This window comes from Mobula birostris, chromosome 11 (assembly GCF_030028105.1).
Source record: "Mobula birostris isolate sMobBir1 chromosome 11, sMobBir1.hap1, whole genome shotgun sequence".
Taxonomy (NCBI): domain Eukaryota; kingdom Metazoa; phylum Chordata; class Chondrichthyes; order Myliobatiformes; family Myliobatidae; genus Mobula; species Mobula birostris.
Window position 1 is genome coordinate 22,825,055 of NC_092380.1, and position 24,288 is coordinate 22,849,342.

Here is a 24,288-nt window from a genome sequence, read left to right on the forward strand (position 1 = left end):
GCTATCTACTGCGCAGAAGCCTTGAGGGATCGGTAGAAATGAAACTCAAGAATGCCTTGTTCCTCCACACTGTTAAGAGTCCTGCCATTAACCCTGTATTCTGCCTTCAGGTTGCGTGGGCAAGCCAATTCTGAATCCATGCAGCCAAGTTTCCCGTGATCCCACTTAGTCTCGCTGCTTCCACATTCTCCTTTTCAAGCTTGGAGCTTCCTTTCGAAGGCTGCTCCCCTTCACAATGGGCTCTTGGTGTGTATGTCAGCTGTGGAAAAACCCTCCCTCACTGGAGAGCGGCCGTGATTGATTGACCTTGCTGTCAATCATTCTTGTCAGCTGAGTTGCTGCTGCTGACGGGCTGAATGGTCCCTCCATGTATCAGTGTACCCATCCTCCACTCTCTGCACTTCTGACAGAAGTAACCAGCTTCGTCTGGGAGAAGTTGGTGCACTTTCCATTGTGGTTAATTTCCTCTGCTTATTGCTCTGGTTCCTGATTAATTGATGGCTGCCATTGTATATTTGAATAGCACACACAAAATGCTGGAGGAACTCAATGGGGTCAGGCAGCATCCGGAAGGAAATAGTCCAAGATCCTCCTGTCTCTGTGTATTTGGTTACTTGCAATGTGATACTGCATGGTGGCATAGTGGTTAACGCAACGCTTTACAGGCCAGTAATGCGCGATCGGGGGTTCAATTCCTGCCACTATCTGTAAGGAGTTCCTACATCCTTCCCATGGCCGCGTGGGTTTCCTCTGGGCTCCCCAGTGTCCTCACCCGTTCCAAAGACATACAGGTCAGTGTCGGTAAATGTGGGCGTGCGGTGTCGGTACCCGAAGCGTGGCGACACTTGTGGCCTGTCCAGCATAATCTTTGGACCATAATCATTGATGCAAAGCAAAGCATTTCACTGTTTGTTCTGACGTATGTTTGACAAACAAACCCACTCATATTTCCCACCCCGCCCATCCAACCCACTGGCCGATAGACTTGTCAATAGAAGCAGGGTGAACGAGAAGGTTCATCTCCAGTCAACTTCTTTTGCCAGTTTTTTGGAGGTCTGTTTATTTGTGCTACTCAATGTCCTTAACAATGGGAGCAGATTCTCATTAGTTACCCAACTAATACCCTTCAAGATTTTGTAGAGCTCAATCTGATCTCCTTGCGCTGAGGAGAACAGTCACAGATGATCTGGTCTCTCCACATCCTTCTTCTCCCTCTCTCTCTCTCTCTCTCTCTCACTCTCTCACCAATGCATTAGTGAGCAAGACAAAAGACATGACATCTAAAAGTTTGACAATCTTCTTCAGGTGTGTGGTGGAGAGTATATTGACGAACTGCCTCATGGTCTGGTACGGAAACACCAACGCCCTTGAACAGAAAATCCTGCAAAAAGTAGCTGATGCAGCCCAGCCCATCACGGGTAAAGCCCTCCCCACCACAGAGCACATCTACATGAAACAGTGTCGCAGGAAAGCAACATCCATCATCAGGGACCCCCACCACCCAGGTCGTGCTCGCTTCTTACTCCTGCCATCAGGAAGGTGGTACAGGGGCCCCAGGACTCACACCACCAGGTTCAGGGACAGTTATTACCCCTCAACCATCAGGCTCTTGAACCAGAAGGGATAACATCACTTGCCCCATCACTGAAATGTTCCCACAACCTATTAACTCACTTTCAAGGACTCTTCGTCTCATGTTCTCGATATTTATTGCTTAGCTGTTTATTATTATATCTTCCTTTTTGTGTTTGCACAGTTTGTTGTTTTTGCACACAGGTTGAATACCCCAGGGGTGCGGTCTTTCACTATTATGGTTATTATTCTATTTTGGATTTATTGAGTACATCAGCAATACATATATGTACTTTGATAATAAAGTTACTTTTAACTTTCAACTTTCAACTTCGATTACCTCGCAAGTTTGTGCTGCTGTTAAAAGCTTCAGAGGAAGAATCTGAAAGACTCCTAATACCATCCTCTTGAATGAAGGAATGTGGAAACAGGATATTCTGGAGGGAGCATATTTGCATACACAAAATATTTCAATAAATCCTCCTCTTGCTCGTCGTACCTGTTTCGAGCCTGCGTCCTACCTCACCCGGAGTCCAATGAAGGACACTTTGTACTGGGGGACATAATGGATAGTGCTGCTGCCTCTCGGCTCCAGAGACCCAGGTTTAATCCTGACCTCCGGGACTGTGGGGAGATTATTTGTTCTCCCTGTGTGTCTCCCCCTGGCTCTCCGGTTTCCTCCCCCATCCCAAGTAGAGACAGGTTACAGTTAAATCACTGCTGGTTTAAGCAGTTAGCAGGAAAGTCAAGGGAGTCGATGATCATTGAGAGAGCAGGTTACAGGGAAATGGAGACGGAATGGCATTGCTCTGAGAGATGGCCTAGACTTGATGGAACGAGTGGCTTCTTTATAACTACTTTTAAAATAGGAGAATATTTAGATTTTGCCTGCAGAAGTGGTGGATGTGGGTTTGATTTCAACATTTAAGAGAAATTTGGATGAATACTTGGATGGGAGTGGCATGGAGGGCTACAGTCCAGATGGGACTAGGCAGAACAACAGTTTGGCAGGGACTAGATGGGCTGAAGGGCCTGTTTCTGTGCTACAGCTCTATGAGAACAAGCAAGAAAATGAACAGGACTAGGCTGCACCACCTAGAATGACTCCCGACTCATTTCAGGACAGCCTGTACTGATTGTAGGAACATGGAGACCATTCAGTCCTTCAGGCCAGTTCCCACGGCAACCGTCTGGTATCTCCAACTACCCACTCAGTTTGCAATGACCATGTACACTTGTCAGGGAAATATTAATGATTAAAGATTAGCTTTATTTGTCACATGTACGTCAAAACATTGAAACATACAGTGAGATACGTCATTCACAGTCAGAGTATGTGTTGGGGACAGCCCGTAAAGTTTCCTGCACTACAGCATGCCCCCAACTTACTCATCCTAACCTGTACGTCTTTGGAGTTTGGGAGGAAACTGAAGCACCCGGAGGAAACCCACACGGTCTTGGTGAGAACGGTCAAACTCCTTATAGACTGTGGCTGGAATCAAATCACGATCTTTCAGCTGCCGTTGTAAAGCATTACGTCAACCGCTGTGCTACCATGCTGGAAGATCACACAGGCAGCATCCCCTTCCTTTAGGTGAAGCCGGGGAGGTCTGCCTGGAGGGTACAGAGAGATTTACCAGGAAGCTCCCTGGATCAGAGAGCATGTCTAATGAGGATAGGTTGAGCGAGCTCGGGCTTTTCTCCTTGGAGCGAAGGAGGTTGAGAGGTGACTTGTTAGAGGTTTACAAGATGATAAGAAGCATAGATCGAGTGGACAGCCAAAGACTTTTTCCCAAGGTGGAATTGGCTAATATGAGGGGGCATAATTTTAAGGTGGACGCGAGGAAGTCTGCAGACGCTGGAAATCCAAAGCAACGCACACAAAATGCTGGAGGAACTCAGCAGGCCAGGCAGCATCTATGGAAATGAATAAACAGTCGACGTTTTGGGCTGAGACATTTTGGGATAATTTTAGAGTGTTTGGGGGAAAGCACAGGGGTGAGGTCAGAACCATCGCAGATTTCTATAGTAAGTATGAAACACTTTATCAAACTTACTAGATAAATTTTGCAAATATATATACTGCATATTTTTGCTTTATGATTGTGTGATTTTTTTTTACACAGAGAGTGGTGGGGGCAGGAAACACCTGGTCAGGGGTGGCGCTAGAGGCAAATACATTAGGAGCCTTTAAGAGACTCTTAGAAAGGCACATGGATGATAGAAAAATGGAGGACGATACGGGGGGGGGCGGGTTACATGAATCTTGGAGTCTATTAAAGGTTTGACAGAACATAGTGCTTGTACTGTGCTATAGTTTCCATGTTCAATGTAAAACTGACTTCTGGACGTCTGTAAACTTGTAACCTGGGGATGGCATTTAGTGATGATCTTGCACGGTGAGTGTGTAACACACCAGATCCCTTGAAGACATCAGAGCGGTCAGCCAGCTTGAGTAGCAGCGTTTAAGTACGGGAAGCACTTGGATTGAGGCTGCAGGGTGAATGGGATTCCTCTGGCTGGCGGTCAGTGCTTGTAGAATCAGAGGGGAACTGAACAGAGCACCTTGTCATATGTTGTAGTGACTGTAGTCATTTCACAAATATGGCATGGCAGCAACTTTACTTTCTTAGAAGTTTGCATAGATTCGAAATCTTATCTAAAACTGACAAACTTCTATAGTTTCTAAAAACTTCTGTAGATATAGAGTACCTTGACTGGTTTCGTCATGACCTAGTGTAGAACCTATGGTTATATGAGTTACTATTGCCTTCCTGTCAGCATGAAACTTTCTGGCCATTCTCCTCTGACCTCTTTCATAAACAAAGTGTTTTCACCCATAGAACTGCCACTCACCGGATGTTTTTTTTGTCTATCGCACCATTCTCTGTAAATTCTCGAAAATCCCAGGAGATCAGCAGTTTGTGAGATACTCAAACCACCCACCTTGCCTGGCGCCAACAATAATTCCATGGTCAAAGTCACTTAGGTCACATTCTGATGTTTGGTCTGGACAACAACTTGACCAAGTCTGCATGCGTTTGTACATTGAGTTGCTGCCACATGATTGGCTGATTAACTATTTGCATTAACGAGCAGGTGTACAGTTGTACCTAATAAAGAGGCCACTGAGTGTATTTTGAGATGACCTGCAGTGGGAGATACTGCTTAAATGCAGAAAGTGCTGGAAACTCTCTATGGTTCAGCATCTGTGAAAAGAGAAACTGTTTTCGTTTCAGTTCTAGAGTCTGCTTGTTTTTATTTTCTATTTAAATGTAGAAGCTGTTTAAAGGCATTTGGACAGACTCTTGTTCAGGCAGGGAATAGAGGGGTGTAGTCCATGTGCAGGGAGGTGTGCAGTTTAGTTTGGCATCGTGGACAGCACAGAGATTGTGGGCTGAAGGGCCTGTTCCTGTGCTGTTCCATGTTGTATTTGCTTATTTGCAATTGAGGCTGGAGTGACTAGAAACCTGAGATCTTGGTAGTCTGGTCAAAAGTGTAAGGCAGTGCCTGAATGTGCCCAGTTAAAGAAGGAATCAGAATCTTCCACTACTTCCTTAGAAGTTTGCAAAGAGTTGGCATGTCACCTAAAACTTTAGCGAACTTCTATAGATGCACAGTGGAGAGCAGTGTTCCCTCTAATTTGTAATGGCCAGAGTGCACAAAAATCTTGTGCTGTGCAAATTTTTTGCTCAGTGAATTTTATATATAGAGGTATTCATCTTACCAGCCAGCAAAAAACTGTCAATAAGGTCTTTGATCTCCTCTGGGTTTATTGTTTTTGCTCTCGTTCATCTGCGCTCTCATAAAACATACCTAGCAGGCCTGTAGCGGGTAATGAAGGATTTTCTCGCCACAGCTTTTGCACACCGTCCATATTAGATTAGATTAGATTCAACTTTATTGTCATTGTGCCGAGTACAGATACAAAGCCAATGAAATACATTTAGCATCTGACCAGAAATGCAAGGAATAGTGTTATTTACAAAATAACTGCGAATAAAAAAAGTGCTACAACACACAAATATAAAAATACTGAGACAGTACAATACGGATGCAATATTGCTTAGTCCATATGTGATTTGCTTGCCAAATGACGCTTTAAAAAGTCAAGTTTCCAAGTATCACTCCACTTTCTGTATTGGTAACACCAGTTTCTGTACTGTACATAAATATTTCTCTTAGCTGCATGTTCCTGATCTCATGAGCTGTCAGTGTAGCAGTTTCTATTGTTTCATTAAGCCATTCCACTTTAATTGAACTAGCAGTTCTTTAGCACTTCATACCCTTTGTTTCTTTGGAATTCGACATAGTGAATCAGTAATTTCTGAACAAAAACAGTATAAATAAGCCCAGTTCTAAAATCTGCAAACAAATCATCGCAAACACATGTTGTCAACACAGTCTTCATCAGAAACCGGAAAATGTGATTGTGTATGATCATGAAATATACTTAACGTGCCAATGGGGTAGAAGGTGACAACCTTTTGTGCGCAGTTTAAATTCCTCTGCGTGCTGGTAGCAAAAGATGTGTGCGTGCACACCTTGGAGGGAACTTTGGTGGAGAGTATCCTGACTGGTTACATCATGGCCTGGTGTGGAAACACCAATGCCTAGAAATGGAAAAGTCTATAGAAAGAGGTGGATAAGACTCAGTCCATCACAGGCAAAGCCCTCCCCACCAATAAGCACATCTACTAGGAGTGCTGTCGCAAGAAAGCAGCATTCCATCAAGGACCCCCACCATCCAGGCCAAGCTCTCTTCAGGTTATAACCATCAGGCTGGAAGTACGAGAGCCTTTGGTCTCACACCACCAGGTTCAGGTACCGTTATTACCCTACAACCTTCCGGCTCCTGAACTGGCGTGGATAACTTTACTCACCACAACTCTGAGCTAGTTCCACAACCTACAGACTCACTTTCAAGGACTCTACAACTCATGATCTACAACTTAAATTCTCAGTCTTATTTATTTATTTCTTATCTGCACGATCTGTCTTCTTTCGAACATTGGTTGTTTGTCAGTCTTTGTTTACGCATAGTTTCATAAATTCTATTGTATTTTTTATTTCTCTGTAAGTACCTGCAAGAAAATGAATCACGTTAGGATACGGTTGCTTGGGTAATAAATTTACTTTGACTTTTGACAGATTTACTAGCACTGACATGTGGCATGAAATTTGTTTGTTTTGCGGCTGCAGTGCAGTTTAAAGCTTTAAATAAGGGGAATGCACCAGCCACTGTGGAAGCCCCTCTCACTGACACCTCCCACTGCCCCATCGGGGGAGTTGATCTGGTTTTGGAACAGGGTACTCCCAGAACGGAACCGTTCCACACTTGTTGGCATCTGTACCCCTGAGGATTATGTCAGCACTGGAACAGTGGGGAGTGGGAGGGGTCTCGTACTTTTCTGCTGGTGTTTAGTTCAAGATTCAAGAATGTTTACTGTTGTTCTTCAGTACAGAAGTGTAAAGGAGAACGGGAATTACTGTTACTCCGATCTGATGCAGCAAAAAAAAAACACAATAAGCATAAAGATTACAAAAAAAAACACAATAAGCATAAATATAAAAGCAGTCATATAAAACAGAATGTAAAAGTAACTGTTATATACACAGACTGGCTGAATGTACATATGGTGATGCTAGGTGATGTGTTAACACTCCTAATATTCTTTTATTTTTGCTTTTTCTCTAGGATTGAACCGTCACAGATTTCTATAGTAAGTATGAAACACTTTATCAAACTTACTAAATACAGTTTGCAAATGAGTGTACAGTTTTGCCTTATGATGGGTTTGATCTTGTTTTTTAAACACAGAGGGGTGGGTGTGTGGAACGCCATGCTGGAGTGGTGGTAGAGGCAGATACATTAGGGGCGTTTAAGAGATAGGCACGCGGATGATGGGAAATGGAGGGCTATGCGGGAGGGAAGGGTTAGATTGATCTTGGAGTAGGTTAAAAGGTCAGCACAACATTGCGGGGCCGAAGGGCCTGTACTGTACGTCTTCCTGCTAGCTCCATCCACCTGCGACTGGACCATGGCCTTCCATACCCCTCTCATCCATGAACCTATCCATACTCCTCTTAAGGAACTAGTGGGAGCCACCTGAGGGTCACGGGAGCAAGACTGCTGGGATTGCTCTGCCAGACACTGGCATGGCCTCAATGGGCTGAATGTCCTTCTGTCTCATTCTAATGCTGCAGTAAGATTTGCTTCATAATACGATGCTGTGTGTTCTACAGGAGGGAAGGGTAGATTGATTGAGAGTGGGTTAAAGGGTCAGCACAATGTTGTGGGCCAAAGAGCCTGTACTGAACTGTAATATTCTAAGAATCTGCAGGTTTTCTCTTGTCTGTGTTGTGATGTTCTGTGTTCTGGAACCCAGAATCTGTGACTCTGGTACACATCTGAATGGCATCCACATGGAGTCCTTTGCTCTCTAAACCCTCACCTCCTCATTCTGCCTTCTTTCCAGTCCTGATAAAGGGTCTCGGCCCAAAACAATGACTGTTTATTCCTCTCCATAGATGCTGCCTGACCTGCCGAGTTCCTCCAGCATTCCGTTACTTCATTCCTTCTTTTCCCCACATTACCTGATTTTTTTGACTGTCACGGCGACAGTTTGAGCATTTGTAGGCTCTGGGCCTGTACTCACTGGAGTTTAGAAGAATGAGGGGGATCTCATTGAATGCTACAGAAGATCGAAAGGCCGAGATAGGGTGGACGCGGAGAGGATGTTTCCACTGGTGGGAGAGTCTAGGATCAGAGGGCACAGCCTCAGAATAGAGGGATGTCCCTTTAGAACAGAAATGAGGAGAAATTTCTTTAGCTAGAGTGTGGTGGATCAGCGGAATTCATTGTCACAGATGGCTGTGGGGGTCAAATCATTGTATATAGAAAGTGGAGGTTGATATGTTCTTGATTAGTGAGGGGTTATAGGGAGAAGGCTGAACAAATTGGCCAAATGGCCTAATTCTGCTCCTGTATCTTATGTGGTTAAAAGACCAGGCCCAGTCCTACGCCATGAGCCACGGTTCACAACCACTACAGAATTTATGTACTTGCATCTCCAGGCCCTTTAGAGTGTTGTCCCAGTATCATTGCCTTGAAGATATTGGCTGAAAGATTGCGTATAAAACTAACAACGTACTCGATGAGTAAAAGAATTAGGGGGACCCAGGGCAGCTTTTCTTCATTAGCCTGATTTGTCAGATGCACCTCGAAACGTACAGTGAAATGCGTCGCTTTGCATTAACAACCGACACAGTCCGAGGACGTCCTGGGGGCAGCCCGCAAGTGTTGCCACCTTTCTGGCTCCAACGTAGCGTGCCCACAACTCACAAAACCCCTAACCTGTATGTCTTTGGGTTGGAGAAGGAAACCGAAGCGGGTGTGGAGAACGTACCAGGTCCTCACAGACAGAGCTGAGAACTGAACCTCGATCGCTGGCACTGTAAAACGTTCAACGAACTGCTGCGTTACTGTGCCCTCAGTAGCCATACCCACCCCACAGGAGCGGGCAAACCTGGTAGCTTTTGCACTGGACACCCCAAAGCCCATGAGAGAGTCAGAGGCGGTATCAGACCCGAATGGAGATTGCTTGCGGTGGGCATCCCTCTGTCTTGACTGTCAGCTTGGGCTACTGATATACCGATGGACCCAAGAGCAGGCGGGTGTTGCAGATGTCTGCAGGAGTTTACTGCAGTCAGTCTTGTTCCCTGTATATTGGTGCTTCAGTGCTGTGGTTTGTACTGTCAGGCGCAGGCAGGAGCCCACTATATTTCAAAGGTTCCAGAAACTGTACTGAAGATTATTAAAGGAAACCAGGAACATCATTGGTACATTCATCTTACAATCTTGTCTTTCAAAGTTTTTGCTTTCTGAGTATTTGTCTGATTTCCTTAGAGAGTTAAAATTGGGGAAGTTAATATTGAACTTGTGTCCTGGAGGCCAAAGCCTGCTTATTCTTGGGTCATGTGGTGTACTCCATCACAGCCCCAATGCACCCAGCACAGAGTCCAGCCTATCTCCAGCAGACCCATCAGATTCCAGAACTCCAAGCACAGCTCCAGCACAACCAGTCCAGCTCCAGCACAGTGTCAGCACAGAGCAGAAGCAAGGGCCAGCGCTGTTCCAGCACATACAGCCCAGCCCCAGCACAGAGCCCAGCCCAGCCCCAGCACTCCCAGCACAACCAGTCCAGCCCCAGCACAACTCCAGTGCAGAGCAGAGCCAAGCCACAGCTGATATTCGGGCGGGGGGGGAGAGGGCAGGGGTCACATCAGCACTGACAGCGGGCTCCTCTCACATAATGGCTTTGGTTAATGGTGGGGTCCAAGGCATAAAAAAAGATTGGGGACCCCCCCAGCTCTAAAATCTTCCCATCCATCTGCTTATCCAATATCCTGTGTTTTTCAGTGAACTGCTTAGCTTTACCGCACCCTGTTTCAAGGAATGTGTCCATAACAAAACTGAAAGAAAAAGTCTCTCATTTCCCCTTCTGACTCTTTCTCAATGATCTTGTCGATCAGTTTTCCGGTGGGCAGCGGAGCATGTGACTTTCCGTCAGGAGGTATGTATTAAGCTGAAGCCCATTGCTCAATCCGCTGCCTCCAAGGGAGATGCTGCCAGCACAGATCTGCGTTAAAATATCCAGGGACAGGGCACGCTTGAGATTTATTGGAGAGCCCAAACCCTGCCATTTTTATGACCTGCCTCTCCACGATTGTATCAGATTTACTTATCACATGTACGTTGAAATAAAAAGTGAAATGCATCGTTTGCATTAACAACCACCACACCCATGGGTGTGCCGGGGCGGTCTGCAAGTGTCACCTCACATTACGTCAGCAACGTAGCGTGTCCACAACAGAGACAAAACAACAACAGCAAAACAAGCCGCCTTCTTCCCTCCACGTGCTCACAGACACAGAAATCCAACCCCAGGACCCGCCGTCTTCAGCCTCCAGCCTCCGGCCTCCAGCAGATCGGGCATTGGCGGGCATTGGGCCTTGGACCTCCCCTGAGGACTCGCTGAGATTGACAGACTCGGGAACGTGGCCATCGAGGCCTCGACTTCCAGACTTCTGATCAACCTTCGGTATCGACCCCTGAATCTGCCGATGACGATGGATTCGGGCCCTGGATGAGAACCCAAACTCCAGACCGTGAACTCTAGATTCTCCAGTGATGGGACCCTGAACATTAGGCCTCAAACTCCAGTCTCACTGATCTGTGTACCTTGCTGGCGGGGGGGCACGGGGGTGGTGGGGGTTCACTGGCCCTCGTGCCTCCTGTCTGTACAGAACTCCATTCCCCAAACCCATCGTTGACACGCTGACATTGAATGCGGTCCCTCCAGCCATTGGCAGAAGGGCCAAACAGTTGAGGCCTAGGTAGGCAGGAGCTAGACTGCTTGGTTACGAGCTAACACTCGGCACCACAGAGACTGAGGGAGGCAGGTCGCGGTCAGCGAGGGCAGGGGCATCCGCCCATTCAAATTATTTGCACACTCCATTAGGCAATCTCACCCAGCTCCTGTCCCCACTGAGAGCACTGGCAACATAGATAAGAGTGTCACAGAGATGCGAAGAGGAAACAGATGGGAGCGTGGGTTTACTGTCCACCTGAGCCCAATGCAGAAATTGGCAGCCAAGATGTCTGGTGTGCTCGAGCTCAGAGCAAAACAGCACACCAACGTCTGTTGGGGAAACATTCAAATCCAATGGCCGGCTGCCAGCCTTGCGTACAGGAGCTTGAACTGAGTGGTGGTTTTATCGGAGAATGCTTTAATTCCTCGTGGTGTTCTTGCCTTGCTGCTTGGCCAACACTCGCGTGCAGTGTGGACAGAATACTCCAGTTCTGAAGGTAGGGACTAAATAGAAACACTTCCCCCCCCCCCCCCCACCTTCCGTTGGCACAAAAATTAAATCCACAAGAAGGGTTCCTGTCTGTGCCAAGCCAGTTGCTAAACCACAGTAAATATCAGATTCTCCACTAAGTAACACACACAAAATGCTGGAGGATCTCAGCAGGCCAGGCAGCATCTATGGAAAAAAAGTACAATCGCCATTTTGGGCCGAAACCCTTCAGCAGGACTGGAGAAAAAAGGCTGAGGAGTAGATTTGAAAAGGTGAGGGGGAGGAGAAAAAGCACAAGGTGACAGGTGAAACCGGGAGGGGGAGGGATGAAGTAAAGAGCTGGGAAGTTGATAGGGAAAGAGACAGAAGGCCATGGAAGAAAGAAAAAGGGGGAAGGAGCACCAGAGGGAGGTGATGGGCAGGCAAGGAGATAAGGTGAGAGAGGGAAAGGGGGACGGGAAATGGAGAAGGGGGAAAGTTTGGGGAGGCATTACTGGGAGTTTGAGAAATCGATGTTCATGCCATCAGGTTGGAGGCTACCCAAATGGAATATAAGGTGTTGTTCCTCCAACCTGAGTGTGGCCTCATCACGACAGTGGAGGAGACCATGGATGGACATATCGGAATGGGAATGGGAAGTGGTATTAAAATGGGTGGCCACTGGGAGATCCTGCTTCTTCTGATGGACAGAGCACAGATGCTCGGCAAAGCGGTCTTCCAATCTACGTTGAGCTCATATAATTTATGTTCTTTCTCTGTGCTGTATGTACCGATGGGCCTGTGATGCTGTTGCGGGCAAGTTTTCGTCCGAGGTACGGGTGGAAGGGGATACTGTAAAGTGGCATTAAGAGGAGTTTAGACAGACACAGGGAATAGAGATACGGATCAGAAGATATTTAGTTCAATTTAGCGTCATGCTCAGTACAGACATTGTGGGCTGAAGGGCCTGGATGTGAGCTGTACTGTCAAAGCAAGGATGTAATGCTGAGGCTTAATTAGGCATTGGGCAGACCACATCTGGGGCATAATAAGCAGCTTTAGGCCCTGTATCTGAGAAAGTAGGCGCTGGCACTGGGGAGGATCCAGAGGAGGTTTATGAATATGAGCCTGGGAATGAAAGGGTTAAAGTGTGAGGAGCATTTAAATGGCCCTGGGTCTGTACTTTCTGGAGTTTAGAAGAATGGCTGGGGAGGGGAATCTCAACTTAAACGCACCGAATACTGGAAAGCCAAGCTAGAGTGGATGTGGAGAGGATGTTTCCAGCAGTGGGGGAGCCTCGGAGCAGGGGATACAGCCTCAGAATACAGCAGGGGTGGCCACCCTGGGGACCACGGAACCCTAGCTTAATGGTATTGGTCCATGGCATCAAAAAGGTTGGGAAGACCTGGAAAGGAGGGACGTCCGGTAAGAACAGAGATGGGGAGGAATTACCCTAACCAGGGGGCAGGTAATCTCTGAAATCATTGCCACAGATGGCTGCGGAGGGCAAGTTATTTCAAGCAGAGATTGATAGATAGGGCATCGAAGGTTACGGGACGGAGGCAGGAGAATCGGGTTGAGGGGGATGATACATCAGCCGTGATGGAGTGGAACAGCAGACCCGATGGGCCGAATAGCCACTCCTATGGGTTACGGGGTTATGCTCTGTGTTCATCGGGCAATGAAGAGTGATTGAGTAAAGCTAGGAATTGTGCTTCTTCCCTACAGTACCCTGACACGGTGTCATACGAAACGGACGCATACTGCAAGCACCCAGCCACACTCTACTCGTATTATGTGGCCGATCCCGAACAGCCTACAGGTGGGTGTCAGACCCCTCGGGGTGAAGCGTTTGGAACCCTGCCTGCGTCTCCCCACGGGTTTAAGTCCCTGATCCAGTCAATGTCCACTCTTTCCCCGCCCCTTCCAAAAGAACAGTGCCGCTGTTGAAACGCAGCGGGAGCTGTCGCGCTTGACCACGGCGTCCCCGCCTCTCTCCCGCACTGGTGGAGGCTTGTGCTCGTTCCCTCATCTGCCCCTCGCTCTCCCGTAACGTTCTGGGAGCGTGGGAGGAAGCCGGAACACCCCGGAGGAAGGCCGCGCGGTCGTGGAGGGGAACGTGCACTCTTCCCACAGACAGCGGCGGGAATTGAGTCACGATCGCTGGTGCTGTAAAGCGTCACGCCACTGTACCGTCCGGGCCGCCCACCACCCTCTAACGGGCCGCCTCTGTCTGCACGCAGATCATTACTGGACTGGGACGGAGCACCACGCCATTGGCTACGACCACTTTGACGGCGGGCAGTTCACACAGCTTCAGAACGTGGCCGTCTCCCACCTTCAGAGCCTGTACCCGCAGTTCCCTCTGGAGGTGGTGAGTAACCCGGACCCTCCACTGCCGAACCACAACGCCTGCCCCTTGGACGAGGAGTACAACCAGGTACATCTCTCTTTTTACAGGAAGATACCTTTATTGCAAATTACATCCATCATCATGGACCGCTACCGTCCAGCCCAGGCTCTCTTCTCACTGCTGCCATCAGGAAGAAGGTACAGGAGCCGTGGGTCCCACCCCACCAGTTATTACATCAGGCTCCTGAGCCAGAGGGGATAGCTTCACTCACCTCAGCCCTGAGCACATCCCACAAACTATGGGCTCACTTTCAAGGATTCTACACCTCATGTTCCCAATACTTTATGTATCTGTTAGTCTCATGAGACCATGGATTTGCACCTTGGAAGGTTTCCAGGACGCAGGCCTGGGCAAGGTTGTATGGAAGACCAGCAGTTGCCCATGCAGCAAGTCTCCACTCTCCACAACACCGATGTTGTCCAAGGGAAGGGCATTAGAACCCACACAGCTTGGCACCGGTGTTGTCGCAGAGCAATGTGTGGTTAAGTGCCTTGCTCAAGGACACAACGCGTTGCCTCAGCCAAGGCTTGAACTAGCGACCTTCAGATCACTGGATGAATGCCTTAACCACTTGGCCACGTGCCAACACTCCCAATACTTATTTTTATTTATTTATTGAGATACGGCGCGGAATAGGCCCTTACGAGCTGTGCCGCTCGGCAATCCCCTGATTTAATCCTAGCCTAATCACCGAACAATTTACAATGACCAGTTAAGCTACTGACCTGTACGTCTTTGGACTGTGGGAGGAAACCGGAGCACCCAGAGGAAACCCATGCGGTCACAGGGAGAATGTACAAACTCTTTACAGGCCGTGGTGGGAATTGAACCCAGGTCGCTGGTACTGTAAAGCGTTGTGCTAACCTCTACGCTACCATGCCACCACTATTATTATTTTGGTTATTGGACATCAGCGATTCATTTTTTTAACTGATAGAGTGAGGGGTGACCTCATTGAAACCTATAGAATGGTGGAAGGCCTTGATAGGGTGGAATGTGGAGAGGATGTTTCCAATGATGGGAAGTGTCTAAGACCAGAGGACACAGCCTCAGAATAGAGGGTCGTCTTTTTAGAAGGCAGATGAGGAGGTATTTCATTAGCCAGAGAGTGGCGAATCTGTGGAATTCTTTGCCACAGGCAGCTGTGGAGGCTAACTGTTTACGTACGTTTAAGGCAGAGGTTGACAAATTCCTGATTGGTCAGGGCATGAAGGGATATGGGGAGAAGGCAGGAGATTGGGGCTGAGAGGGAAATTGGATCAGCCATGATGAAATAGTGGAGCAGACTCGAGGGGCCAAATGGCTCCTATATCTTTTGGTCTTTTTGCACACTTCATTGTCCTTTGTATATTGGTTGTCTGTGTGTGCAATTCTTCATCAATTCTATTGTGGTTCTTTGTATTTACTATGAATGCCCACAAGGAAATTAATCTCAGGGTTTATATGGTGACAGGTTTGATAAGTTTACTTTTAACGTTACAATACTACAAAATATTACAAGCACGTGGACTCTAACAATGAGTAACACTATTACTACACAAGCCAAATTAAATTAACGTTCTCATTTCAGTCAGGATGGCATTTATCCCCTGGAACACCTCCATGGTAACCTCTGACACCATGTATTCCCTCTCTGCTGTTATTCCGGGCATGGACATACCCCTGGAACTTGGCCAGGCAGTTCGCCTGGGTGGGACGCTTCACTGCCCTATGGATAGCTACAGTATCTTTGCCAACCCCAGGGGAAAACTTACTAGGACATCCTCATCTGTCCTTCCTGGATGGCCATCCATAAATGGGGTGGGAATGACAACCATTTTCATTGGGTTTAGTGGACAACCCTCTGGGATTTCCCCGGTCTCCCCAAGTCAGTGTTAATCTCCTGCAGTTTGAGAGGTGAAGAAAGGGAATTGCAGGACAGTTGTGTCACTTTGGTTCATTAATAGTGGGGGAAGTAGAGGAGAAAAAGGCTCTCTAATGGACTAATGGGGATATGCCCAATGGGGATTGGATTGTTGTGTGACCAATAGCTGGCAGGTAGGGACAGAGAAGTGAAAGGTCAAAGGGCAAATGATGATCTCTCTCTCTCTCTCTCTCCCTGGAGAAACATTGAAACAGAAATAAAGAGGATTTGTTATTTGAGTTTATAAAAGAAAAGGCAGTGCGGTGGTGTAGAGATTAGCTAATACATTAATACAGCACTGCCAATCTAAGTTCAATCCCTGCTGCTGTCTGATAGGAGTTTGTATGATCTCCCCACGAAGGTGGGGGTTTCCTCTGTGTGGGTTTTCAACCTCTCACTGCTACAGACGGAAGTTCCCACTTGCTTCAAAAAGGCAACAATTATACCAGTGCCTAAGAAGAATAATGTGGGCTGCCTTAACGACTATTGCCCGGTAGCACTCACATCGACAGTGATGAAATGCTTTGAGAGGTTGGTCATGACTAGACTGAACTCCAGCCTCAGCAAGGACCTGGACCCGCTGCAACTTGCCTACTGCCACAATAGGTCAATGGCAGACATAATCTCAATGACTCTCCACGTGGCTTTAGACCACCCCTGGACAACACAAACACCTACGTCAGGATGCTGTTCATCGACTATAGCTCAGCATTTAGTACCATCATTCCCACAATCCTGATTGAGAAGCTGCAGAACCTGGGCCTCTGTACCTCCATCTGCAATTGGATCCTCGACTTCCTAACCTGAGGACCACAGTCTGTGTGGATTGGTGATAACATCTCCTCTTCGCTGACGATCAACACTGGCGCACCTCAGGGGTGTGTGCTTAGCCCACTGCTCTACTCTCTATATACACATGACTGTGTGGCTAGGCATAGCTCAAATACCATCTATAAATCTGCTGACAATACATCCATTGTTGATAGAATCTCAGGTGGTGATGAGAGAGCGTACAGGAGTGAGATATGCCAACTAGTGGAATGGTGCCACAGCAACAACCTGGCACTCAACGTCAGTAAGACAAAAGAGCTGATTGTGGACTTCAGGAAGGGTAAGACAAAGGAACACATGCCAATCCTCATAAAGGGATTAGAAGTGATGAGGGTGAGCAGTTTCAAGTTCCTGGGTGTCAAGATCTCTGAGAATCTAACCTGGTCACAACATATCGATGTAGTTATAAAGAAGGCAAGACAGCGGCTATACTTTATTAGAAGTTTGAAGAGATTTGGTATGTCAACCAATACACTCAAAAACTTCTATATTTGTACCGTAGAGAGCATCACTGTCTGGTATGGAGGGGCTACTGCTCAGGACCGAAAGAAGCTGCAGAAGGTTATAAATCTAGTCAGCTCCATCTTGAGTACTTGCCTACGAAGTACCCAGGGCATCTTCAGGAAGCGGTGTCTCAGAAAGGCAGCGTCCATTATTAAGGACCTCCAGCACCCAGGGCATGTCCTTCTCTCACTGTTACCATCAGGTAGGAGGTACAGAAGCCTGAAGTCACACACTCAATGACTCAGGAACAGCTTCTTCCCCTCTGCCATCTGATTCCTAAAGGGACATTGAATTTTTGGACACTACCTCACTTTTTAAAATATACAGTATTTCTGCTTATGCACGTTTTTAAAAAAATCCATTCAATACACATAATTGATTTACTTGTTTATTTATTATTATGTTTTATTTTATTTATATTTTTCTCTGCTAGATTATGTATTGCATTGAACTGCTGCTGCTAAGTTAATAAATTTCACATCACATGCCGGTGATAATAAACCTGATTCAGATTCTGATTCTCTGGGTGCTCTGGTTTCCTCCTACATCGCAAAGGTGTGTGGGTTGGTAGATTAACTGGTCATATGGGTGTAATCAGGCTGCACAGGCTCATTGGGATGGAAGGGATGTTCCTGAACCTGATGGTGTGAATGCTGAGGCTCCTGTACCACCTTCCTGATGGCAGCAGCGAGAAGAGAGCATGACCTTGGTGATGGGTGCTACTTTCCTGTGACAATGCTTCGTGTAGAGATGCTCAAAGGAGGGGAGGGCTTTACCCATAATGGACTGGGCTATATCCACTACTTTCTGTAGGATTTCCTGTTCAAGGGCTTTGGTGTTTCCATACCAGGCTGTGATGCAGCCAGTCAATATACTCTCTACCACACATCTATAGAAGTTTGTCGAAGTTTTAGATGTCATGCTGAATCTTTGCCAACTTCTAAAGAAGCAGAGGCACTGTCGTGCTTTCTTCATAATTGCATTTACATATTGAGCCCAGGACAGGTCCTCTGAAATTGTAACAGTGAGGAATTTGAAGTTGCTGACCCTTTCCGCCTCTGATCATCCGATGAGGACTGGCTCTTGGACCTCTGGATTCCTCCTCCTGAGATCAATAATCAGCTGCTTGGTCTTGCTGACACTGAGTGAGAGGTTGTTGTTGTGGCACCACTCGGCCAGATTTTCAGTCGCCCTCCTGTATGCTGATTTGATTTGGCCAATGGCAGTGATGTCATCAGCAAACTTGAACGTGGCAATGGAGCTGTGTATCTTTATCTATATCTCCACCTATCTGTTTCTTTATCTCTGCCCCTATCTAGCTACCTGTCTTTCTCTATCTCAACCTCACCATGTCACCATGTCCTTTCCTGTACCCTGCAGGTGTTCCCGATGCTGTACCCTTCATACCAGACGTCCGCCGACACCTCCAGCCCCTCTGTATCGGAAGATGATGACTACAACGTGGGCAGCCCCGTGCTGGAGGTTTCCGACAGCGAATTTGACGAGAACATCCCTCCCAGGGAATCCTCAACACACGATGGAGGTCAGTGTCAACCAGTGGAAGCCACACCAATTCCAGCCTCCCAGTGGCTGCTGGAGCATGTGGTGATGGGGCTGGCATTTCGGGTCTACATCTGGGGAGGGCACCAGATCCGAGAGTGGCTGTGGATGGGATTTCCTCGGATCATGTGCGAGATGGGGGAGTTGTTGTGCAGGGAAAGTGGAAAAGCTGGGCAGCTTCTCCTTGAATGAGAGAATCGTGAGAGGAAACATGTTTGTGGAGGAACGTTAAGATTATTCACCCCCATATCTATCTCCATCTCTACCTATCTGTCTCCCTATGTCTCTATCTATCGCTATCTCTCTATAATTATCTCTCTGTCTCTAACTGTTCCTTCCATACCACACGCCAACACCCACTAACTTGGAACACTCACCATGTCCTTTCCTGCGCTACTGGTGGATAGATAGTGCTACTGTGGGGAGGGAGGTGGAGGGAAGTGTTCGCCACACATAAAAGTGGTGTCGTAGACTGTGAAGATGGCTATCAGAAATTACAGAATGATCTCAATCGGCTGGGTAAATGGGTCAAGGGATGCCAAATGGAGTTTAACTTGGATAAGCATGAGCGGTTGCATTTCGGGAAGATAAATCAGCGTAGGAATTTCCATCGTGAGTGGTAGAGCCAGGAGTTAGCCAGAGGGAGTGTGTTAGAACGGAGGGACCTGGGAGTCCATTTATTTGCCTCCTTTAAAGTGGAGTTACAGGTAGACAGTGGCGAAGAAGCCATTTGGCCTGTTGGCCTTCATTACTGAATATAGAAGTTGGGATGTTATGTTGCAGATGTGCAAGGCTGCATTTGGAATATTGTTTAGTTCTGGTCACCCTGCTATAGGAAGAAAAGCATCAACACAGAAAAGATTGACAAGGATCTTGCTGGGACTCGAGGGACTGAGGTATGGAGAAAGGTTGAGTAGGTTAGGATTTTTTTCCCATTGGAACATAGGAGAATGAGGAGTGGCCATATAGAGGTATATAAAATCACGAGGGGGCATCAGTAAGGTGAATGCACTCAGTCTTTTCCCCAGGATTAGTGAATCAAGAACTAGAGGGCATAGGATTAAGGTGAGAAGAGAGAGCTGAGGAGAAACCTCTTCTCCTAGGGGGTGGTCCGTATATGGAATGAGCTGCCATGGGAATTGGTTGAGACAGGTGCAAATAACAACATTTAAAAGTCACTTGGATAGGTACATGGATAGGAAAGGTTTAGAGTAGGTATTCTCAACTTAGGGCCCATGGACCCTTTGTTTAATGGCATTGGTATAAAAAAAGGTTGGGAACCCCTGGTTTAGAGGGATGTGGTCCAAACGTGGGCAAATGGAACTGGCATAGGTGGCATGGGCTAGCTGGGCTGGAAGGCCTGGTTCTAAGCTGATGCTGTGCTGTGCGTTCTGTTGACTGCAGCTTGGTGTGAAGGTTTATTCTGGACCCTAGTGTTTGACTGCCCGCTGAGTTAGTTCCCAAAGGACATAGGCAAGAAAAAGGAACTGGTGAGAAATTTTTCTTTGGTTAAAGATGTGAGGCTGATGTCAGACCCATTACAGATCATGCTACCGGACGGTGTCACACATCTGATCAGTCTCCTTATTTGGCTTCACAACTTTGCTAATCGTAAACATGATTTGATGTTTTTTTTTGCTCCTTTCCTTTGCGGGTGACTCAAACAGGCACAAGTTTCCACCGCATACATAGAAGCTCCCTAGGGCTTCGGGTGTGAGTATGTCAGACTCTGGGGGGGGGGGTTGTTATTAAAAGAACCCAAACCTTGCACTTGTTCACCACATGTGTGTAGTTTAGTCACACATGGCTGCTTCATCTAACAAAATATCAAATTTTCTGATTTTGGGCAACTCACTCTTTTTTATCTGCAACAGAGCCAGACATTTCTGTCCGCCATATTTTTGACTCATTCCCCCCCTACCAACACATTTTTAATATTCTTTTACTTAATAAGTATGTCTCACGAACCCCCCCCTCCATCGGCTCGTAATAAAACAGGAAAACAGATTATTATCTGAATGGTGGCCGATTAGGAAAAGGGGAGGTGCAACGAGACCTGGGTGTCATTATACACCAGTCATTGAAAGTGGGCATGCAGGTACAGCAGGCGGTGAAAAAGGCGAATGGTATGCTGGCATTTATAGCGAGATGATTCGAGTACAGGAGCAGGGAGGTACTACTGCAGTTGTACAAGGCCTTGGTGAGACCACACCTGGAGTATTGTGTGCAGTTTTGGTCCCCTAATCTGAGGAAAGACATCCTTGCCATAGAGGGAGTACAAAGAAGGTTCACCAGATTGATTCCTGGGATGGCAGGACTTTCATATGATGAAAGACTGGATGAACTAGGCTTATACTCATTGGAATTTAGAAGATGGAGGGGGGATCTGATTGAAACGTATAAAATCCTAAAGGGATTGGACAGGCTAGATGCAGGAAGATTGTTCCCGATGTTGGGGAAGTACAGAACGAGGGGTCACAGTTTGAGGATAAAGGGGAAGCCTTTTAGGACCGAGATGAGGAAAAACTTCTTCACACAGAGAGTGGTGAATCTGTGGAATTCTCTGCCACAGGAAACAGTTGAGGCCAGTTCATTGGCTATATTTAACAGGGAGTTAGATATGGCCCTTGTGGTAAAGGGATCAGGGGGTATGGAGGGAAGGCTGGTACAGGGTTCTGAGTTGGATGATCAGCCATGATCATACTGAATGGCGGTGCAGGCTCGAAGGGCCGAATGGCCTACTCCTGCACCTATTTTCTATGTTTTCTATGTTTCTAAATTCATTTGGTCTCACCCTTTTGAAGATTGCTCCCTTGATTTACTGCTCCACCGCTCAATCTGCTGTTCCTGAATAAACCTCTTGTACGATAAAGATAACGACTTGATGTCTCAGTCTACCTTGTTATGACCCTTATACTTTACTTGATTGCCTGCACTGCACGCTCTCTGTAACTCTATTTTTCCCTTCGACTATCCCATCCTACTTATAGTTTGTCTTGATGGCATGCAAGCAAAGCTTTTCGCTGGATCTCATGTGATGATAACAAAACCAATTACCTTCTCTGCAATCTCAAACTACCTTTGCTCCCTCTACCATGGTTTCCCAGTGCCTGACCATCTTAATTCTACTTCCCTTTCCCATCCCATCATGTCAATCCAAGGCCTCCTCTACTGCTGCAATGAGGCCACCCCAAGGTTGGAGGAGCAACATGTCATATCATATCCGGGTAGCCTCCAAACTGATGGCATAAACTTCGAGTTCTCCAACCTACAATAATTTTTCCCCTCACCTCCTTCTCTTTCTATTCCCCATTCTGGCTCCCTTCTCACCCCTTCTCTTCTCCTCATCTGCTTATCACCTCCCTCTGGTGCCCTCCTTCCTTCCCATTTTCCAATGGTCCACTCTCTTCTCCTATTACATTCCTTTTTCTTCAGGTCTTTACCTCTTCCACCTATCCCCTGCCAGCTTCTCCCATCATCACCCTCTCCCCTATCCCCCCACCTGCCTTCCTCACCTGGTCTCACCTATCCCCTGCCAGCTTCTCCCATCATCACCCTCTCCCCTATCCCCCCACCTGCCTTCCTCACCTGGTCTCACCTATCCCCTGCCAGCTTGTTCTCCTCCCCTCCTCCTGCACGTCATTGGGAGGTGATTGGAAACTGGTTGGTCTCGGGGGAACTATTGATGAAAGGGGAATGGAGGGCTATGTGGGAGGGAAAGGTTAGATTGATCTTGGAGTAGGCTAAAAGGTAAGCATAACATCATGGGACAAATGGCCTGTGCTGGGCAGTAGTGTTCTATGTTCTAGGTTTTTCAATCTCTGGCTTGACTATATGCAGCCATCGGGCCTCCACAGCCCTCTTAGGTATAGAATTGCCCTGGGCATTCTCCCTTCTCCACTCTTCCATCAGATAGAAGGTACAAAAAAGCATATGCCACCAGACTTAAGGGCAGCTTCTACCCTCCTGTTATAAGACTGGCTCCCTCAGATGATAAGGTGAACTCCTGACCTCACAATCTACCTTGTTCTGGCCTTGCATCTTGTTTAGTTTTGTGTTCTATGAAACTCACGAGGAACGTGCAAACTCTGCCCACAGAGAGCGGCTGAGGTCGGGATTGAACTCAGGCTAGAGGTTATTGCTTAGCAGTACTAACTGCTGTTTCACTCCCACGGGTCTGTTCACCTGTAGACTGATCTTGGCCCAGTCTCCTGCCAGCTCATCCCTTTGTTGTAAAGTTCTCGTTTGCTGTTCCTCACTAGAGCACTTATCCCCCACCTATCCAGTTCCCCCTGCACCAGGGGTTCCCAAACTTTTTTTATTATGCAAGTTGTCCATGGACCCCACGTTGGGAGCCCCTGTCCTGCACCCACCTCAGCCCTCATCACTGTTTCTTTCCCCCCTCCACCTTCTCCTTCGCCCCCCCCACAGTTACCATCTGCCCTCCCTACCTCCCTCCCCTTTCAAGTACCATCACCTTCAGCCCTTTGTCACCTCTCCTCTCACCTTCGAGCCTCTGTCGCTATTCCCACCATCCTCTCCTCTGTCTGCCCATTACCCCTCCTCAGCTGGATCTACCCATCACCTGCTCACTCTTGCTCCTCCCTTCCCTATCACCATCACCTCTTTACACTGACTGTCTCCCATCTACCTTTCAGTCTGTATCAAGGGTCTTGGCCTGAAATGTCAACTCTTCATTTCCCTTAGTACACGCACACACGGGGACAACGAGAAGCCTACCTGGAGCAGTATTACAGGCACATAAGTAGCATCACATCATGCACAAATTTGACAAGAAGAATATACAAAATTTACACAAAAAAACACAATTAGAACAAAAAAAGCTAAATTGGTCATAATGTTGATATTCTGAAGTAGTGGATAGGCTTTTGTCTGTTGCTTCAAGAAATGAATGATTGAAGGGAAGTCACTGTTCCTGCACCTGGAGATTCAAAGTTCAAAGTAAATTTATTATCAAAGTACATCTAAGTCAGCATATTCAACCTTGAGATTCATTTCCTTGTTTGTATACTCAATAAATTCATAGTAGAGAATAACCATAATAGAATCCATGAAGGAACGTGCCAACTTGGGCTTTCAACCGTTGTGCACAAGACAAAAACCTGCGCAAATACAAAAATAAAGAAATAATAATAAATAAATAAGCAAAAATTATTGCGAACATGAGACAAAGGGTCCTTGAAAGTGAGTCCATAGGTTGTGAGAACAGTTCAGTGATGGGGTGAGTGAAGTTGGGTGAAGTTATGCCCTTTGGTTCAAGGGTCTGGTGGTTGAGGGGTAATTGAGGTGTGGGACTTCATTCAGACTTCTGTAGATGGCATGGCCTGGGTGGTGGGCATTTTTGATGATGGACGTTGCCTGCTTGGAGCAGTGTCTCCTGTTGATACTACTGATGGTGGGGAGGGACTCTGAGTCCTCCAGCATTTTGCATGTTGCTCCAGGTTCCACCAAGGGCTTTCTCTTGTGTCTATTCCACCTCTTTGTCTCTTTGAGTCTAATTGACCTTCAGCCTCTGCCCTCTATCTCTCCCTCCAACTATTTTCTAAGAAAGGACGTGCTGTCCTTGGAGAAGTTCACGAGAACGATCCCAGATATGAAAGGGTTAATGTATGAAGAGCGCTCGATAGCTCTGGGCTTGTAC

General features: G+C 47.1%; 1 protein-coding gene across 1 annotated transcript in view; it reads left to right on the forward strand.

The window, feature by feature from the left end:
* LOC140204930 (transcription factor Spi-B-like) overlaps positions 1–24,288 on the forward strand; it is a 42,488-nt gene that overhangs the window by 15,306 nt on the left and 2,894 nt on the right. Inside the window, exons 2-5 of the mRNA XM_072271909.1 lie at positions 7,271–7,295; positions 13,144–13,237; positions 13,659–13,855; positions 18,447–18,609. Coding sequence (XP_072128010.1) covers positions 7,271–7,295; positions 13,144–13,237; positions 13,659–13,855; positions 18,447–18,609 — 479 coding nt within the window. The remainder of the gene's footprint in view (positions 1–7,270; positions 7,296–13,143; positions 13,238–13,658; positions 13,856–18,446; positions 18,610–24,288) is intronic.